The 18,780-nt window shown below is 44.8% G+C and overlaps 1 protein-coding gene across 10 annotated transcripts in view; it reads left to right on the forward strand.

Annotated features, from left to right (window-relative positions):
* Positions 1 to 18,780, forward strand: part of MCF2 (MCF.2 cell line derived transforming sequence) — a 208,738-nt gene that overhangs the window by 151,965 nt on the left and 37,993 nt on the right. For all 10 annotated transcript variants that reach the window (XR_005773943.1, XM_040405657.1, XM_040405660.1 and 7 more), the window contains 2 exons: positions 1,082 to 1,303; positions 1,392 to 1,484. Coding sequence is in view for 9 of the 10 variants with exons in the window: in XM_040405657.1 (XP_040261591.1) it covers positions 1,082 to 1,303; positions 1,392 to 1,484 (315 nt within the window). In the remaining variant the exon portion in view is untranslated. The remainder of the gene's footprint in view (positions 1 to 1,081; positions 1,304 to 1,391; positions 1,485 to 18,780) is intronic.

Here is an 18,780-nt window from a genome sequence, read left to right on the forward strand (position 1 = left end):
GTCATAGACAGTTAAGATTATAGTTAAAAGAGGACCTTTCACCACTTCTGACATGCCTGTTTTAATAGCCCCATGCATTCCCCATGTAATAACAATTTGAGAGCATCTATTCTTATGTCTCTATGTTATGCCGTTCCTTTATTGTTTGCACAATAAGTTATGAATGAATTGCTATTAGCCTTCAGTAAGGGTACAGAGGTGAGGTAACCAGTTGGGGGGGGGGGTGTTCCTGCATAGACTCACTCTATCCAATCAGTGCTGCCATTTTCAGTCTATGCAGGTACACCCCACCAACTGGTTACCTCCCCTCTGTACCCTTACTGCAGACTGCTAGCTATTCATTCATAACTTCTAGTAGAAATAATAAAGGCATGACACAACATAGAGCCATGAGAATAGATACTCCAGAATTATTATTACATGGGGAATGCATGGATCCATTAAAACAGGCATGTCAGAAGTGGTGAAAGGTCCTCTTTAAATATAGTACATTTTTATTTTTAAGATGTGTGCTGGAGAATGGATTCGTTTTTATGTAAGGCCATTTTTAACACATTGGCGGGTGCAAAGCTTTTGTGAGTGACCCCCTCATATTGTCTTATGATATCTACACATTCAATTATGCATCCTAAGGTTTTAATTTAGGTGTAGCAGTGATATCACAATTTATTTATACAACTAATTTTGCGAAATATTATGTGCTAAAAAATGCAATGTGACTGCTACATATGAACATTCCCTAATAACAATTCCATATATTTAGAGGAATTTTTTTTATTTTATATTGTTATACCACCCCCTACAGGGTTGTGATTACCTTTTAGGAACATAAAAACCAAATACATGCCAATACCAGAGATGGATCCTTGACATGATGGGCACAAACAGTGCCCGACAGACCACATTAACTATCTGTTGTGTTACTGGACTAACTCGCACAGCAGGCTGCATTGGTGTATCAGGCAATTTTGGATAAATCTGGATGAAGGATGCTCACAGAGCCTCCAGTGCAGATTTGAACAAAGCCTTAGATATGTTTTAAAATCTTATTCTTAGAAAAATCCTTGCTTTTTACTTTTAGGGAGATATAAATGATCTGGGTCGTATATTGATGCAAGGTTCTTTTAGTGTGTGGATCACTCATAAAAAAGGACCTACAAAGATGAAGGAACTTGCCCGCTTTAAGCCAATGCAGAGACATCTCTTTCTCTATGAAAGGGCAATAGTGTTCTGCAAAAGAAGAGAAGAACATAGCGATGGACATGACAAAACTCCATCCTACAGTTTCAAGCACTTCCTAAAGGTTTGTGTATACCTATTATACTGTGTGTTTAGGACTGAGTTATGAGTAGGAACCATAGAGATGCCATCTTCTTCATGTATCCTTTTAGATGAATGCTGTCGGCATAACCGAAAATGTTAAGGGTGATAATCGCAAGTTTGAAATTTGGTACAGTGGCCGAGAAGAAGTTTATGTTGTGCAGGTTTGTTTCTTTTTGCAATATTATTTCTAATAAACTCTGTCCAGTTTAAAGGGATGCTCAATTTAAAGGGTCAGTTGTCTAACAATTGTAGGTATCTTGTTTGCTTAACATTAGGAAACATTCACTATTAGCATTCAGATAACACAACTCCAGGCTCCAAGATAACCAGGCTAATAGATTCATATTGCCTTTAGGGTTACTGGGAATGCTTCAGTGTTCCAAGTGTCCATAGTAAGGTGGAAGTAGTCATAGACACAGGAGGTCTCAGTATTGTTAAGCAACATATCTAGAACAGAGATTTCCTTTATCAAAGTAAAAAAGTTTATAAATCTGATATGTCCTCTTAGACTTGTGAAGCCCCAAAGCAGCACTAATTGAACACAATGTATGTTACAAACATCTAGTGTTCTCATCAATACTATTTTAGTGGGTCTAGTCAGCTGAAATCTGTGTTTTTTCAAAACCTTCCTAAAAACAACATCTGAAATGACTAAGATTAATCCAACCATTGATGTCCATGAGGAATAACTGTTCTCCAATGTTCTCTTTTAAGATAAGAAATGTACGATAGGGATATCCAGAAGGTCACTTTTAATAAGGTCAGCACCATGTTGATCAGCATTTGTATACCACTGGGTTTACATTTGATAATGCATTATCACTATTATTCCCAGAAAGGGCCATTAGGGAGAAAATGCACATTCCACTCAGTCAGAGTACTTCAGAAGAAATTTACATTCAGCATAGCTTCTGCCTAGTAATGAATCTGTAGGCTATTTTTCTGCTATAGTGATGTATATTTTCTTACTAGATCACAATATATCCCATATACAAATGAATCTACTGTAAGATTAAAGGATAACTGTCATGCTAAAATTGATTTTTTTATGAAAATATATTTTACTGCTGCAGCAGCATTATGCATAAAGCAATCTTTCATTTCTTCACTTACCACTGTTTTCCTTGAGTTTTCCCCTTAGTTACGGCTGTAACTAAGCTTGAATCCTACATTATGAGGATCTTCTCAAGATGGCTCCTCTGCCAGTTCTCTGAGGCCAAAACTGCATTCCCTCAGGTCACATACAAACTTGCTGTAGCCAGCAGCTTCCTGCCAGCCAATCAGATTGGATTACTGAGAGACACGCCTCCTCACTCTGAAGCCTAATGCAGGCATGCAGTGTGAAGGACCGCCCCTCTGTCTTTCTAGCCGGAGACAGATGAGCCATAGCAACAGTCTTTTAAGGGAGCAGTGGGAAGGGACAGGAGACATTAATGAAAGCTGTTATTATATGTTAATTACAGATCTTTTGCCAATCATTGACAGACTAACTCAGGTATACATGTCTAGCTCTTATAAACTAGCAAATAAAATAAAAATATGACCGTTATCCTTTAAGTAAATGGTAATGCTAGTCAACCTACAGTTATATGTAAAATATTTATAGTCCATTGCCAGTGCCTTAAGAAATTGGGGTATGCTGCACACATGATCAACAGCCAGTGTGGGAAAGGTTTCTTTTCATTCAATTCTTTTTAACTGATTCCAAATAGTTTGACACTTACCAAAGTGAAGAAACATATATTATTTAAAAAAATAGCATTCATTGGTTGTTAACAATACCAAGAGGATAGATTTAAAAAAATTCCCCAACCATCCAGCCATTTGGTTCCACCACTGAAATGGACCATGTGGGCACATTCACAAAAACTTAGTAATAGCAGAGTCTTAGATGTGATCATATGGTTCCCTTTGATTAGAGATGAGCGAATCAAAGCTGACGAAGTGGAATTCGTTTAGATTTTCAGGAAAAATTTGATTCGCAACGAATGCGAATTTCCTTGCGCTTCGTGTTTACGAATCACATTTTTCCTAAAATGGCGGCTACACGTGTGAGGACTGAGGACATGGGACAAGGGACTCTGAGAAGGCAGGATCACCCAGATTGACATGCCTGCATGCAGCCAATCAGCACCCAGCCAGCCCTGTGATATCACAGCCCTGATATCACAGTACTACAAGAAAAATATATACGCATTTCACTTCTGCAGTTATTTCTGTTGAAAGTGTATAGGGGCATATTTCAGTAACAAATGAAAAATATATACACACTACACTGTTGCAGTTATTTCTGGTGAAAGCATATAGGGGCGTATTTCAGTACAACAAGAAATATATATACATACTGCACTGTTGCAGTTCTTTCTGGTGAAAGCGTATAGGAGCGTATTACAGTAAAAAAAGAAAAATATATACGCACTGCACTGTTGCAGTTATTTCTGTTGAAAGAGTATAGGGGTGTATTTCAGTAAAATATGAAAAATATATATGCACTGCACTGTTATTTCTGGTGAAAGCGTATAGGCGCATATTACAGTAAAAAAAGAAATATATATTCTCAGTGCATTTCTGCAGTTAATTCTGGTGAAAGTGTATAGGGGCGTATTTCAGTAAAATAAGAAAAATATATACGCACTGCATTGTTGCAGTTATTTTTGGTGAAAGCGTATAAGGGCGTATTACAGTAAAAAGAGAAAAATATATTCTCAGTGCATTTCTGCAGTTAATTCTGGTGAAAGCGTATAGGGGCGTATTTCAGTAAAATAAAAAAAATATATACACATTTCACTGGTGCACTTATTTGTGGCAAAAGCGTTTAGTGGCCTATTTTAGTACAGAAATAAAAATATATACGCACTTCACTGGTGCATTTATTTCTGCTGAAAGCATTTACTTGCCTATTTCAGTACAAAAAGAAAAATATATTCTCAGTTCACCTCGGCGGTTATATGTGTTGAAAGCATGGCTGGGAGTCAGCAGGGTGGCAGGTCGGGAGCCAAACGTGCCCGGTGTAGAGCACCTGCTTCGCAGCAGCCTACCTACCTGGCAAGTAGTGGTGCAGGGTGTTTACGGAAGTAGCGGTGGTAGCAGTCAGTCAGTGTGGCGGTTATATGTGTTATTTTGTATTTCAGTACAAAAAGAAAAATACATTCTCAGTTCACGTCGGCAGCGGTTATATGTGTTGAAAGCGTTTAGTGGCATAATTCAGTACAAACAGAAAAATGCATTCTCAGTTCACGTCAGCGGCGGTTATATGTGTTCAAAGCCCACCAAATCTAGAGAGGACCCTGTCCGGGAAGGGTTTTATAATATATCAACAAATTTGCCAATTGGGCTACTAACACTCTTGTCCCAGACACTAAAACTTAGCTTTTACTTCTTTATTAAAAATAAGTGGAAAAAGTGAACATATGTGAGCTAACTGAAAGATTAAAACTAGCTATACCCCACGAGTGCTCTTTAAGACTGATATAGGGCGCAGGCCTTTCCTAGATCCCTTGCTATATTAGCTGAGGTATTGCACTGTGCCCTATTACTAATGACCCCCCACAATTGAGGCGTGAACTAGCGGAACAACCACAGTCTTCACTGAATAATTAATACTTAAAGCACAGAATTCAGTCTGGCACTGGTGAAGTACAGCAGATAAAGCCTAATTACTGCCCCCCCTTTATCTGCTGTACTTCACCAGTGCTAGACTGAATTCTGTGCTCTAAGTGTTAATCATTCAGTGCGGACTGTGGTTGTTCCGCTAGTTTACGCCTCAATTGTGGGGGGTCATTAGTAATAGGGCACAGTGCAATACCTCCGTTAATATAGCAAGGGATCTAGGAAAGGCAGTGTGGGTCAGTGCACCCTGGCCTGCACTCCTGCGCCTTATACCAGTCTTAAAGAGCACTCGTGGGGTATAGCTAGTTTTAATCTATCAGTTAGCTCACATATGTTCACTTTTTCCACTTATTTTTAATAAAGAAGTAAAAGCTAAGTTTTAGTGTCTGGGACAAGAGTGGTTAGTAGCCCAATTGGCAATTTGTTGATATGTGTTCAAAGCATGGCTGGGATTAAGCAGTTTGGCAGCAGTGGGAGGTCGGGAGCCAAACGTGCCCGGGGTAGAGCACCTGCTTTGCAGCAGCCTACCTACCCGGGAAGTAGTAGGTGCAGGGGTTCACGAAAGTAGCGCCGGTAGCAGTCAGTCAGTGTCGCAGTTATATGTGGTAAAATCTTTATTGAAGTATTTCGGTCGAAAAACTTAATTTATTCAGCGGTCAGCGCTGCGGTTATATGCGGTTAAATCTCCATGAGTAGGGTTATTGGCTAAGCTCGGGCCCTCTACAACCTGTTAAACTAACCCATCCAACACTCTCTCCATCCCAAATAACCACGCACAGCCACTGTTCGGATTAAATCGGCCACAGCAGCCGTTTTATTAAATAACATAAATAACATAAATAATTATAATAACATAACCAGTTGACTTAAAACTGACTAGGGAGGTCGTAGAAGCCGCCTAAATGAACCTTAACCGACCAAAACCACCACGGCAATTCCATCTTGCCCCCAGCCGCGTACCACAAGCTCGGGGACACCAACACCAAGCCAACCAGGTGCCCCAACTCTGAGAGTCCAGCCACACTATTGAGACCCTCTCATTCACCTGTACCATCCAGTAGCCCCAGCTTCTATGACCTCCCCCCGCCAACAACGCGCAGCTTGACCCCAATCCTCAAGCTTGCGCGTTCCGCCACACACGGAGAGCTCTTTCCACTCCCCCTTGCAAATCCAGCGACCGCAAATCAATGCCCACTGCATTAAGGTGGACCCCATCCTCTCTCCAGAAACCCCCGGTCCCCGATTCCAACTCCGGGTGCCGCACCGACACTGCCCCATGCTTGGCACAAAATCGCCAAATCACCCTATTTAACTTGATCCTGGCCTTATTCAACTTATCCACAGATCTAGCCTCCCTCCAGGACTTCCTCGGCACAATGTCTGACCACACAGTCACCATGGACGGGAAAAGGGACCACAAACGTAAAAAATCAAACCTGATGTCCCGAATCAATTCCCTGCAGGGACGAACACCTAGGTCATTACCCCCCACGTGCAACACTAGCACATCCGGGGCCCTATCCAACCTGGCATGACGATGTACCTCCTGCAGGACACTACCCCACAACATACCTCGACGCCCGATCCACCTCACCACTGTCACATTGCGGTCAAACCCCAACTATCGCCCGTTCCGCTGAACATCGGCCCGCAGGGCCCCCCAAAAAACAAATGAGTGGCCCAAAATCCACACTAACAGCAGGGCGTCACCTGCAAGACAACAAAACCAAAACAATGATTAGAAACAATCCCGCACACTCAAACCGCCTCCAACCGGACATATAACCGAAAGCGCTCTGACTCCCACCTCCCAATGCGCTTTATCACCTCATCTCGCACGCCCAGTCGAGCAGCCTCCGTGGCGGCCCCAATCCTGAAGGAATGACCCGTGAAGTTACCAGAATACATACCCAAGTTACGCAAACACTTCCTAAAGACCGCCAGGAATTGAAACCTTGACAAAAAGGACCCATCTGCATGCCTGAGAAGCGGGCCGCCACCAACCTTGGACCCCTCCTGAAACTCCTGCAGGCACTTGACTGGGCACAACAAACACCCCGGTACCTCAAACAACGTTATATAATGACCTTTCCCCTCCCAATCCGTCTTAGAAAAACGAAGATAAACCACCAACCTGTCGGCATACAAAACTACGTCCTCCCCGCTCAATCCCCCCGCACGACTCACACTTCTACACACTAACTCTCCCAAACGAAACGCCCTGAAAAAGGCGAGAGAAAATGCTAATCTGAACAACCTCAATTCCCAAACCGAATGGCAGACCAAGGCCGCTTGCTCCCCCAATTTGAGCAACAGAGAAAAGGACACTAGAAGTCAAGGGTCCCTCACCCGCCGAAATCTCCTATATCCCTTTAACACTTGCCGCACCAAAAAGGACTTAGTGATGTCTGGGGAATTCCGCAACTTGAACCCAAAGGCCAGCCCAGCCATGCAGCTGTTCATCTGCGTGACCGACCAGCCCTGTTCCTTCACATGGCCAATGAACAACAATAGCGGGATTTCCCCACCCATCACATCGACTCCCAGTTCTTCACACCACTGTTGCCAAGTACGTGAGGCCTTATCATATGCTCTCCACGTGCCTTCACTCAATGATGCCTGCAACAGATCCCCTACTGTACCTCAAAGATCTCCCACAGCGACTCTGGACACAACAACCCGTCTGGACTCGGCTCTGGGGCCAACTGGCGAAACCGCTTCCACTGCAAACGAGAAAGTGTATCAGCGATGCTATTAGAAGACCCTGCCACGTGCACCGCCACCACCCAAGCATTTAGAGACAGACACATAAGGACCAACCGCTGTAATAAACAAATCACTGGGGGGGAAGAGGCAGTCAAGCCATTGATCGCTTGCACTACTCCTAGTTTGTCACAATGAAACCTAACTTTCCGGTCCCTAAACTTTTCCCCCCGAAGCGTGACCGCCAACACAATTGCAAAGAGTTCCAATAACGTCACATTTTTAACCCAGCCATTTAACACCCAGGATTCTGGCCACCTACCCGCACACCCCTGTCCATGACAGTACACCCCAAAACCAACCCCACCCGCAGCATCTGTAAACAAATCAAAGTCAAAACTATCAAAAACCCCACTCATAACTAACGCCCTGTCGTTACATCGCTGCAGAAACTAATCCCACACCATTAGATCCCCTTTCAGTTCCCGACCCAGCCTGATTAAATGATGCAGAGCCACAATTCCCCCGGTCGCGGAAGCCAACCTCCTACTAAAAATGCGGCCCATAGGGAGAATGCGACAGGCAAAATTCAATTTGCCCAGCAAGGACTGTAAGTCCCGCAGGCAAATCTTTTTCGCCCTCAACGCAGCCGCCACCCCGCCCTCAAATCCAACACCTTGTCCTCTGGCAATCTACACTCCATTCGCAGGGTATCAATGACTATCCCCAGAAAACTTTAATTCCGTTGTTGGCCCCACTGTTTTGTCTACTGCCAAAAATCTCAAAAACTGACTGCAACGTGTATAACAACAAGGAACAAACTCTAGACCCTCCCGACCCTAAACACAAAAAATCTTCTAGGTAGTGAATAATAGATGAACAACCCGATTCTTGAACAACCACCCACTCCAAAAATGAACTAAAACACTCAAAATAGGCACAAGGCACTGAACAGCCCATCGGCAAACACCTATCCACAAAATAGCCGTCATCCCAAAAACAACCCAGTAAATACAAACTATCCGGGTGAACCGGTAACAGGCGGAATGCTGACTCGATGTCAGATTTTGCTAATAGGGTACCTGGTCCTAACTTTCTCACCCACTCGACAGCCACTTCAAAGGAGGCATAAACCACCGAACAAAGCTCAGGGTCTATGCCCTCGTTGACCGACGCACCCTTTGGGAAGGATAAATGATGTATAAGCCGAAATTTATTCGGCTCCTTTTTGGGAACCAAACCCATAGGGGAGATACGTAAATTACTCATGGACGGCGTAAAAAACGGGCCATCCATCCTTCCCAAAGAAACCTCTTTTTCTAACTTCTCTGACACGATTTCCGGGAATTCTAATGCCGAGCGCAAATTCTTCCGCGTCTCCACCACTGGTAACGGATGAGAGGTAATATGAAATCCTAACATAAAACCAAAACGTAAAAACTCTGCCACTTCTTGGTTAGGATATCTACTTAGATAATCCCCCATCCTTTCCACTCACACTGGAGTTCGCCCCTTTTTCAAACCCATCCCCCCCTCTCTGTCTACCACCTCTAAAACACCTGTTGGCCCCATGGCTGCCCCCACATGCGGAACACTCATGCTTAAATTTACATTTTTGTCCAAACTTGCAACCTCCTTCATTAACCGCTTCACGTCCGCCCATAGGATATAAACGTCCTATGGGTGGACGTCTATTTCTGAACGGACGTTCCAGAACGTCCGTTCAGAAAGTGCAGCTGCACGCTAATCGTGCAGCTGCTGATTGGGTTGCCCGCTGTCAGTGACAGCAGGGCAACCCTAAGACAAGGCAGGGACAGTGCCCAGGTGTCCCTGCCTTCTAGATCGCTGCAGACACAGCGCTCACCGAGCGCTGTGTCTGCAGAGAAGGAAGCGCTATGCGCTTCCTGTTCCGGCCCGGCGGTCATGTGACCGCCGTGACCGGAGAGTGCAGGATCTCGATCAGCCCTGCTGTGAGGCTGTACAGCGCTGGATTGCTGCTGTACAGCCTCTATAGGGGTGCATTTGTCCTGTAACTGGGGCTACTATGTCAGCCCCAGTTACAGGAGAAATCAACTGTGAAAAAAAAAAAAAAAAAAAAAGTGAAGTAAATGTCCCCCAGAGGTCTTGTATGACCTTATGGGGGACGAAAAGTGTAAAATAATAAAAATAAAAATAAAAGGTTGAAAATAAAAAAATAAAAAAAAGTTTCACATGTAAAAAAAAAAAAAGTCCCCAAGTAAGGAATGAAAAAAAAAAATTAAAAATAGAAAAAATAAAAAAAGTATACATATTAGGTATTGCCGCGTCCGTAAAAACCAGCTCTATAAAAATATCACATGACCTAACCCCTCGGATGAACACCGTAAAAAAAAAAAAACTGTGCCAAAACAAGCAATTTTTGTCACCTTGCATCACAAAAAGTGCAACACCAAGTGATCAAAAACGCGTATGTCCCACAAAATAGTACTAATAAAACCGTCACCTCATCCCGCAAAAAATGAGCCCCTACATAAGAAAATCTCTCAAAAAATAAAAAAACTATAGCTCTTAGAACATGGAGACACTAAAACATCATTTTTTTGGTTTAAAAAATGCTATTATTGTGTTAAAGTGAAACAAATAAAAAAAAGTATACATATTAGGTATTGCCGCGTCCGTAAAAACCAGCTCTATAAAAATATCACATGAACTAACCCCTCGGGTGAACACTGTAAAAAAAAAAAAAAAAAAACTGTGTCAAAACAAGCAATTTTTGTCACCTTGCCCCTACATAAGAAAATCTCTCAAAAAATAAAAAAACTATAGCTCTCAGAACATGGACACATTAAAACATAATTTTTTTGTTTCAAAAATGCTATTATTGTGTAAAACTTTAATAAATGAGAAAAAGTATACATGTTAGGTATCGCCACGTCTGTAACGATCTGCTCTATAAAAATGTCACTTGACTGAACCCCTCAGGTGAACGCTGTAAAAATAAATAAATAGAAACTGTGCTAAAACAACCAATTTTTTGGTCACCTTGCCCCATAAAGTGTTATAATGAATGATCAAAAAATCATATGTACCCAAAAATAGTACTAATAAAACTGGCACCTTGTCCCCTAGTTTCCAAAATGGGGTCACTTCTTGGGAGTTTCTACTGTAAGGGTGCATCAGGGGCTTCAAATGGGACATGGCATCTAAAAACCATGTGGAGTTCCTTTTCTTCTGCGCCCTGCCGTGTGCCCATACAGCAGTTTATGACCACATGTGGGGTGTTTCTGTAAACCGCAGAATCTGGGTAATAAATATTGAGTTTTGTTTGGCTGTTAACCATCGATGTGTTAAAGAAAAAAATTGATTAAAATGGAAAATCTGCCAAAAAAGTGAAATTTAAAAATTTGATTTCCATTTTCCTTTAATTCTTGTGGAACGCCTAAAGGGTTAACAAAGTTTGTAAAATCGGTTTTGAATACCTTGAGGGGTGTAGTTTCTACAATGGGGTCATTTATGGGGGTATCCACTATGTAGGCCCCACAAAGTGACTTCAGACCTGAACTGTTCCTTATAAAGTGGGTTTTGGCAATTTTCTTATAAATTTGAAGAATTGCTTCTAAACTTCTAAGCCTTCTAACGTCCTAAAAAAATAAAATGACATTTCCAAAATGATGCCAACATAAAGTAGACATATGGGGAATGTTAAATAATAAATATTTTATGAGGTATCACTTTCTGTTTTAAAAGCAGAGAAATTGAAATTTAGAAAATTGCAAATTTTTCAAATTTTTGGGTAAATTTGGGATTTTTTCATAAATAAAGGTGAAATATTTTGACTCAAATTTATGATTATCATTAAGTACAATGTGTCACGAGAAAACAATCTCTGAATGACTTGGATAAATAAAGGCGTTCCAAAGTTATTACCACATAAAGTGAGATATGTCAGTTTTGCAAAATTTGGCCTGGTCAGGAAGGGGGCAAATGGCCCAGATGGCAAGTGGTTAAAAAGGAAGCAAAACCCCTTACCAGCTGGCGTGTTCCCCGTGGACTGGGCCGCCCCCCCTGACTCACTCCGAAAGGACTGACCAGTCCTTTCAGGTGCTGTAACTTTCATCCATAAGGCTATATCTTTATGGTCCCATCTCATGGTAGGGCGGACCGCTTTTCTTTGACGGAATTGTTCGTCATATCTTATCCACCCGGAACCCCCGTACACCCGATAAGCTTCCCCAATTGCGTCCAGGTAACAAAAAAGTGCCGAACAACAATCGGGATACTTTTCCCCAATCACACTTGCTAGAATGGCAAAGGCCTGTAGCCAATTACCAAACGTCCGCGGGATAAGCCAAAAACGACGCTTGTCATCTTCCTCCTACCTAACCCCATCCTTCTTTACTACATCTAAATTAAAGCGTTCTAACGGAAGGAGAGAAAAAATTCTACGTATTCTCCCCGCCAAATCTTTTCTCACACGTCAGGCTTCAAATGTGCTCCCAGGGGACCCTCAAAACATACATACACTTCCCCTTTTGCAGCATCATCTAACCTGGGCCTATCCTCCCCCCCCCCTGCCTGCGTCTGTACTGACACTGACCCTGCCACCCCTCCGTGTGGGCACATTACTAGCCCCCGTCCTCAATCCCCATGCCTGTAAGGGGGCCGCACCTAACCCCCCTCCATCCGGACTGACCCCAGCTAGGCCACATAGCAAGCGTTCCAAACCCCCAATAATGGTACTATTGCTCCCACCCAAACTGCCTGACCCTTGAAGTATAGCTAGCAACGATCCCATGGATGTCTCACCTAGCTGCCCGGGCGCTGTGAACCCAGAAGCCGAAGGTCCTGATTCCTGTCGCACTGCTCCTGGATCAACCGGTACGGTCCTCTCTTGATCACTTGCTTCAGACGCAGACGGCGTCCAGCTGCGGCCATGCTGGGCGCCTTGAACGAGACTCTGGTAAGCTCCCTCACATCTAGGCCGTTAGGACCAGCCTCAAGCCGTCCATCCTCCAAAAGAGGCCTGCGCACATCCCTTCCTCCGACATGCGCAGCCTCCACCACCGCAACTTCACGCCCAAGAGGCCTGCCCTGGTACCGGACCCCCGCCTGAGCAGCCTCGTCCTCCTCAGCTAGATGACGCTGTTCTTGGCGAGGCCTGTGCCCGCTCTTGGCTCCGCCAGGCACAGCCTCGTATGCCACTACTAGGGACCCATCCTGTGAAGGCCTGCGCAGGGCTCCGCTATCTGCCTGCACAACCCCGCTGTCGTCTCTGCTACTCCCACGCAGAGCAGGCCTCCTCCTCCCTCTGATGGAAGGGGATCCCACAGAACTCGGTCCTGACTCCCTGGCTGCCGCTGTTGTAGGCTGGGAAGGGGTCCCCCCTGCCGCCGCTGGGTCCCGCCGGACACATGGATTCCTCCCACGCCGGGAGGCAGCAGGAGAGGTAAGGCTGGGAACCTCCCGGCGTGAAGGGTCCCCTGAGGGGCTCCTGACACGGTGCCGGACCCGGGGTGGTAACTCGGGGCTTAGGCGCGCCGGCGGACGTACCCGCCGCGGCCGTCTTGCTGATGGAGTGGGGCTAGCTGTACCCACCTCCGCCCCCCCTAACATGGCAGTCACCTGCTGCTCCAACCACCCGGAGCCTCTGGAGTCTGCTGCTTCTCTCAACCGCCGCAGCATTGCCTCCACTGCTTGCGACATGACAGGATGCGATGCTCGCTCCTGCTTACCCCAAAATGGCGCCCGTTTTCCCGCTCCCTCTTTCATTTCAAACATCGGCCTCCGCCCCCTCTCAGAACACTCCCCGCATCACGTCCACACTTATTAACCCTAACCTACCCTAGCCCTCGCACTACAAAACCCTTTATGCCGGCCTCCCCCTGAACTTCATTTTCTGTCCGGCCTTACTTGATGTCTCCATTATAAATCTGCAGCGTGGGCGCCCCGTGTGGCTTCTACACACTTTCAAAATAATCCTTCAGCAGAGCGAATAGATGCCGGATGACCGGGACGCTCCATGACCTTCCCAGGAGATGCTGTGGGGAGCAGCGGTTCATTTCTGAGAAGTCAGTATAGTGCAGGGAAAATCCCCTTTTCATATCTGTGCTCAGTTATATGTGGTCAAATCTTTATTGAAGTATTTTAGTGGAAATTTTTTTTTTATTCAGTGTTCAGCTCTGCACTTATATGCGGTAAAATATTTTGTGACTTATTTCAGTGGAAAAAGAAATTGTATTCAGCATTAAGCGCTGCACTTATATGTGGTAAAATCTGTTGTGACTTATTTCGGTGGAAAAACAAATTTCATGCAGCGTTCAGAGCTGCAGTTATACACTCACCTAAAGAATTATTAGGAACACCATACTAATACGGTGTTGGACCCCCTTTTGCCTTCAGAACTGCCTTAATTCTACGTGGCATTGATTCAACAAGGTGCTGATAGCATTCTTTAGAAATGTTGGCCCATATTGATAGGATAGCATCTTGCAGTTGATGGAGATTTGAGGGATGCACATCCAGGGCACGAAGCTCCTGTTCCACCACATCCCAAAGATACTCTATTGGGTTGAGATCTGGTGACTGTGGGGGCCATTTTAGTACAGTGAACTCATTGTCATGTTCAAGAAACCAATTTGAAATGATTTGAGCTTTGTGACATGGTGCATTATCCTGCTGGAAGTAGCCATCAGAGGATGGATACATGTTCTCATTCTGTTTACGCCAAATTCGGACTCTACCATTTGAATGTCTCAACAGAAATCGAGACTCATCAGACCAGGCAACATTTTTCAAGTCTTCAACAGTCCAATTTTGGTGAGCTCGTGCAAATTGTAGCCTCTTTTTCCTATTTGTAGTGGAGATGAGTGGTACCCGGTGTGGTCTTCTGCTGTTGTAGCTCATCCGCCTCAAGGTTGTGCGTGTTGTGGCTTCACAAATGCTTTGCTGCATACCTCGGTTGTAACGAGTGCTTATTTCAGTCAACGTTGCTCTTCTATCAGCTTGAATCAGTCGGCCCATTCTCCTCTGACCTCTAGCATCCACAAGGCATTTTCGCCCACAGGACTGCCGCATACTGGATGTTTTTCCCTTTTCACACCATTCTTTGTAAACCCTAGAAATGGTTGTGCGTGAAAATCCCAGTAACTGAGCAGATTGTGAAATACTCAGACCGGCCCGTCTATGTAATGACCGGCGTCACGCAAAGGGAGGGAAATGGGAAGGCCCTGTCCAAGGGAGAGGGAAAGATGGTGACCCCTGACTCACCTTGCGGCTGGCACCTGACTGCCCTGACGTCCCTAGACGGGTTCCTCACCCGTACGCCGATCACGTGCCTAAACCCTGGCTTTCCCTAAGATGAGCCCTATGTAGTGAACTAGTCCGCACCACTGACACTAAAAGGAAAACACCAAGGAGAGGACAGACAATACAGACAAACATATAATCCCAGGTGGGCGACAACAGCAGACCACCAAGGCCCAACAGGGATCCGGAGGGTAACGTTCTGGAACAACAACCAGGGAACACAGCTACACAGCTCCAGTGGGTCAGTATAGAAGTCCAGGCAGGAAGCTCTATATCTGGCAGCCAGAGAAGTGAGAGATGGGAATATAAGGAGGTTGGGATTGCTGGACAAGAAACAGCTGAGGAGGAGAAGCTACGGATCCCTGAGTGAGCCAAAAAGGATTGCAAGGCAAACCCAGAAAGCTACCACTAATAAACAGCACTGTCTTTAGACATAGAGCGCGCAGCCACCCGCTGCGACTTCCTTACCCCGGGTATAACGGAGTCAGGCGTGGCTCTTGACACCCTCGTGACAGTACCCCCCTCTCTACGAGGGGCCTCCGGACACTCAGGACTAGGTCTCTCAGGATGAGAGGCATGAAAAGCCCGAACTAACCTGTCTGCGTTTACCTCAGACGCTGGAATCCACATTCTTTCCTCAGGACCGTAACCCCTCCAATGCACCAGATATTGAAGAGAGCGGCGGACCCGACGAGAATCAACAATTTTGGATATTTGAAACTCTAGATTACCATCCACAACAGCAGGAGGAGGTGGCAGCGGTGACGGTTCTAGAGGTGGAACATACTTCTTGAGTAACGACTTATGGAAGACGTTATGGATTTTAAAAGTCTGAGGTAGCTCCAGGCGAAAAGCCACGGGGTTAATGATGGCTACTATTTTGTAAGGGCCAATGAACCTAGGACCCAGTTTCCAAGAGGGAACCTTTAATTTAATATTCCTAGTAGTCAACCACACATAGTCATTCACTCCTAGGTCCGGACCTGGCGACCGTCTCTTATCAGCCATGCATTTATATTTACCTCCCATATTTTTCAAATTAGCTTGCACTTTCTGCCATACAGAAGAAAGAGATGACGAAAACCGTTCCTCTTCGGGAAGCCCAGAAGACCCCCCTCTTTGAAAGTACAGAATTGGGGATGAAAACCATATGCACCAAGAAATGGTGACTTGCCAGTAGATTCCTGATGGCGATTATTTATGGCAAACTCGGCTAACGGTAAATATGATGACCACACCTCTTGGTTTTCAGACACAAAACATCTTAGATATGTCTCAAGGTTTTGGTTGGTACGCTCAGTCTGTCCATTCGACTGAGGATGGAAAGCTGAGGAAAAGGACAAGTGTACCCCCAAACGGGAACAAAAAGCTTTCCAAAATTTAGAAATAAACTGGGTTCCCCGATCCGAAACAACATCGGAAGGGACCCCGTGAAGCTTCACGATTTCACTGATGAATACCTGAGCAAGAGTCTTAGCATTAGATAGTGCGGGTAACGCAATGAAGTGTACCATTTTGCTAAACCTGTCCACTACTACCAAGATAACTGTTTTACCCGCAGACAAAGTTAAGTCAGTGATAAAATCCATTGACAGATGTGTCCATGGCCTATTGGGAATGACAAGTGGCAATAAAGACCCTGCAGGATGTGTATGAGAGACTTTCACGCGCGCACAAGTAGAACAGGAAGACACAAAATCCATTACATCCTGACGCAAACTTGGCCACCAAAAACGACGAGACAATAGCTCCAAGGTTGCTTTACTACCCGGGTGCCCAGCAAGTGCCGAATTATGATGTTCCTTTAATAATTCGAAACGCAGGTTTAACGGTACAAACAATTTCTCTGAGGGGCAAGAGACCGGGGCGTCCCCCTGGGCCTCTAACACCTTCCCCTCCAGAACAGAGTGTACCGCAGAGACAACCACTCCTCTTTGTAGAATGGGTACCGGATCACTCACATTACCCCCTCCAGGGAAACATCGAGATAATGCATCTGCCTTGGTATTTTTTGCCCCAGGACGATAGGTAATAACAAAGTTAAACCTGGTAAAAAATAGCGACCACCTAGCTTGTCTAGGGGTGAGACGCTTAGCTGATTCGAGGTACAGAAGGTTTTTGTGGTCCGTAATCACAGTGACGGGGTGGATTGCCCCCTCTAAAAAGTGACGCCATTCTTCAAACGCTAGTTTAATAGCTAATAGTTCCCTATTGCCAATATCATAGTTCTTCTCTGCTGCAGATAGTTTTTTAGAAATGAACGCACAAGGACGCCATTTGCCAGGAGACGGACCCTGAGACAGCACAGCCCCCACTCCCACCTCTGACGCATCTACTTCAACAATAAAAGGCTGGGAGACATCAGGTTGGATTAGTACAGGTGCCGAGGTAAACCTCTCTTTTAGAGAGGAAAAAACAATTTTAGCGGCGTCAGACCATTTCGAAAAATCAGTCCCCTTCCTAGTCATGTCAGTAAGGGGTTTTACAATCACCGAATAATTTTTAATGAACTTTCTATAGAAATTTGCGAAGCCCAAGAACCGTTGCAGTGCTTTGAGGTTCTCAGGAAGATTCCAATCTAAAATTGCCTGGACCTTCCTAGGATCCATACCCAAACCTGAAGCAGATAATAAATAACCTAGGAACTGTATTTCCTGAACGGCGAAGACACACTTTTCAATTTTAGCATATAATTTATTCGTCCGTAGGACCTGCAGTACCTGTCTGACATGTACCTCATGTGTTTTCAGATCAGACGAATAAATTAAAATATCATCTAGGTATATCACCACAAACCTGCCGATAAGATGACTAAAAATGTCATTAACGAAATGTTGGAAGACAGCAGGAGCATTGGTCAGACCGAAAGGCATGACTAGATTTTCATAATGCCCCTCAGGGGTGTTAAAAGCTGTCTTCCACTCATCCCCTTCCTTGATACGAATCAGATTGTAGGCCCCTCTAAGATCAAGTTTGGAGAACCACCTAGCACCCGCAATCTGATTAAACAGGTCAGGAATGAGAAGAAGAGGGTATGGGTCTCGGATGGTTATCCGGTTTAATTCGTGAAAATCTAGGCAAGGACGCAGGCCTCCATCTTTCTTTTTAATGAAGAAAAACCCTGCAGCCACGGGTGAAGAAGAGGGTCTGATGTGTCCCTTAGCCAAGCTCTCGGAGATATAATCTTTCATGGCTTGTCTCTCCGGACCCGAAAGATTATATAACCTGGTCTTGGGTAATTTTGCACCGGGAATCAGGTTAACCGGGCAATCATAAGGACGGTGAGGTGGTAACTTCTGACAACCCTTTTCAGAAAAAACGTCCTCAAAGTCCGAAACAAATGTGGGTAGGGTATCTATGGAGGCGACTAAGCAATTGCTATTTAAGCAATTTTCTCTGCAATGCTCACTCCACTCCAATATCTCCCTGGCCTGCCAATCCACCACTGGATTGTGCGCTACCAACCAGGGAAGACCCAACACCACAGGAGTGGGAAGGCCCTCCAGAACATAACATGAAAGCCACTCGTTATGGTGGTCCCCTACCCGAAGGTGTAACTTATGGACAATGTGAGTGAGGTTTCTCTGAGACAGAGGAGCAGAATCAATAGCGAATATGGGAATAGGTCTCTGTAGCGTACAGAGAGACAAACCCATAGTGTGGGCAAAATGGGCATCTATCAAATTTACTCCTGCTCCACTGTCTAGAAAAAAAGAAATAGTCTCCGTCTTAACACCAAAAACAACAACTGCTGGCAACACAAATTGCGATGTTCGTATGGAGGAAACGTATACCCCCCGGCTGACATCCTCCACACAGCCTGGGGTTAGTAGTTTTCCGACGGTCTTTTGTTTTTGAGAA

This window comes from Bufo bufo, chromosome 8, assembly GCF_905171765.1.
Source record: "Bufo bufo chromosome 8, aBufBuf1.1, whole genome shotgun sequence".
Lineage (NCBI taxonomy): Eukaryota > Metazoa > Chordata > Amphibia > Anura > Bufonidae > Bufo > Bufo bufo.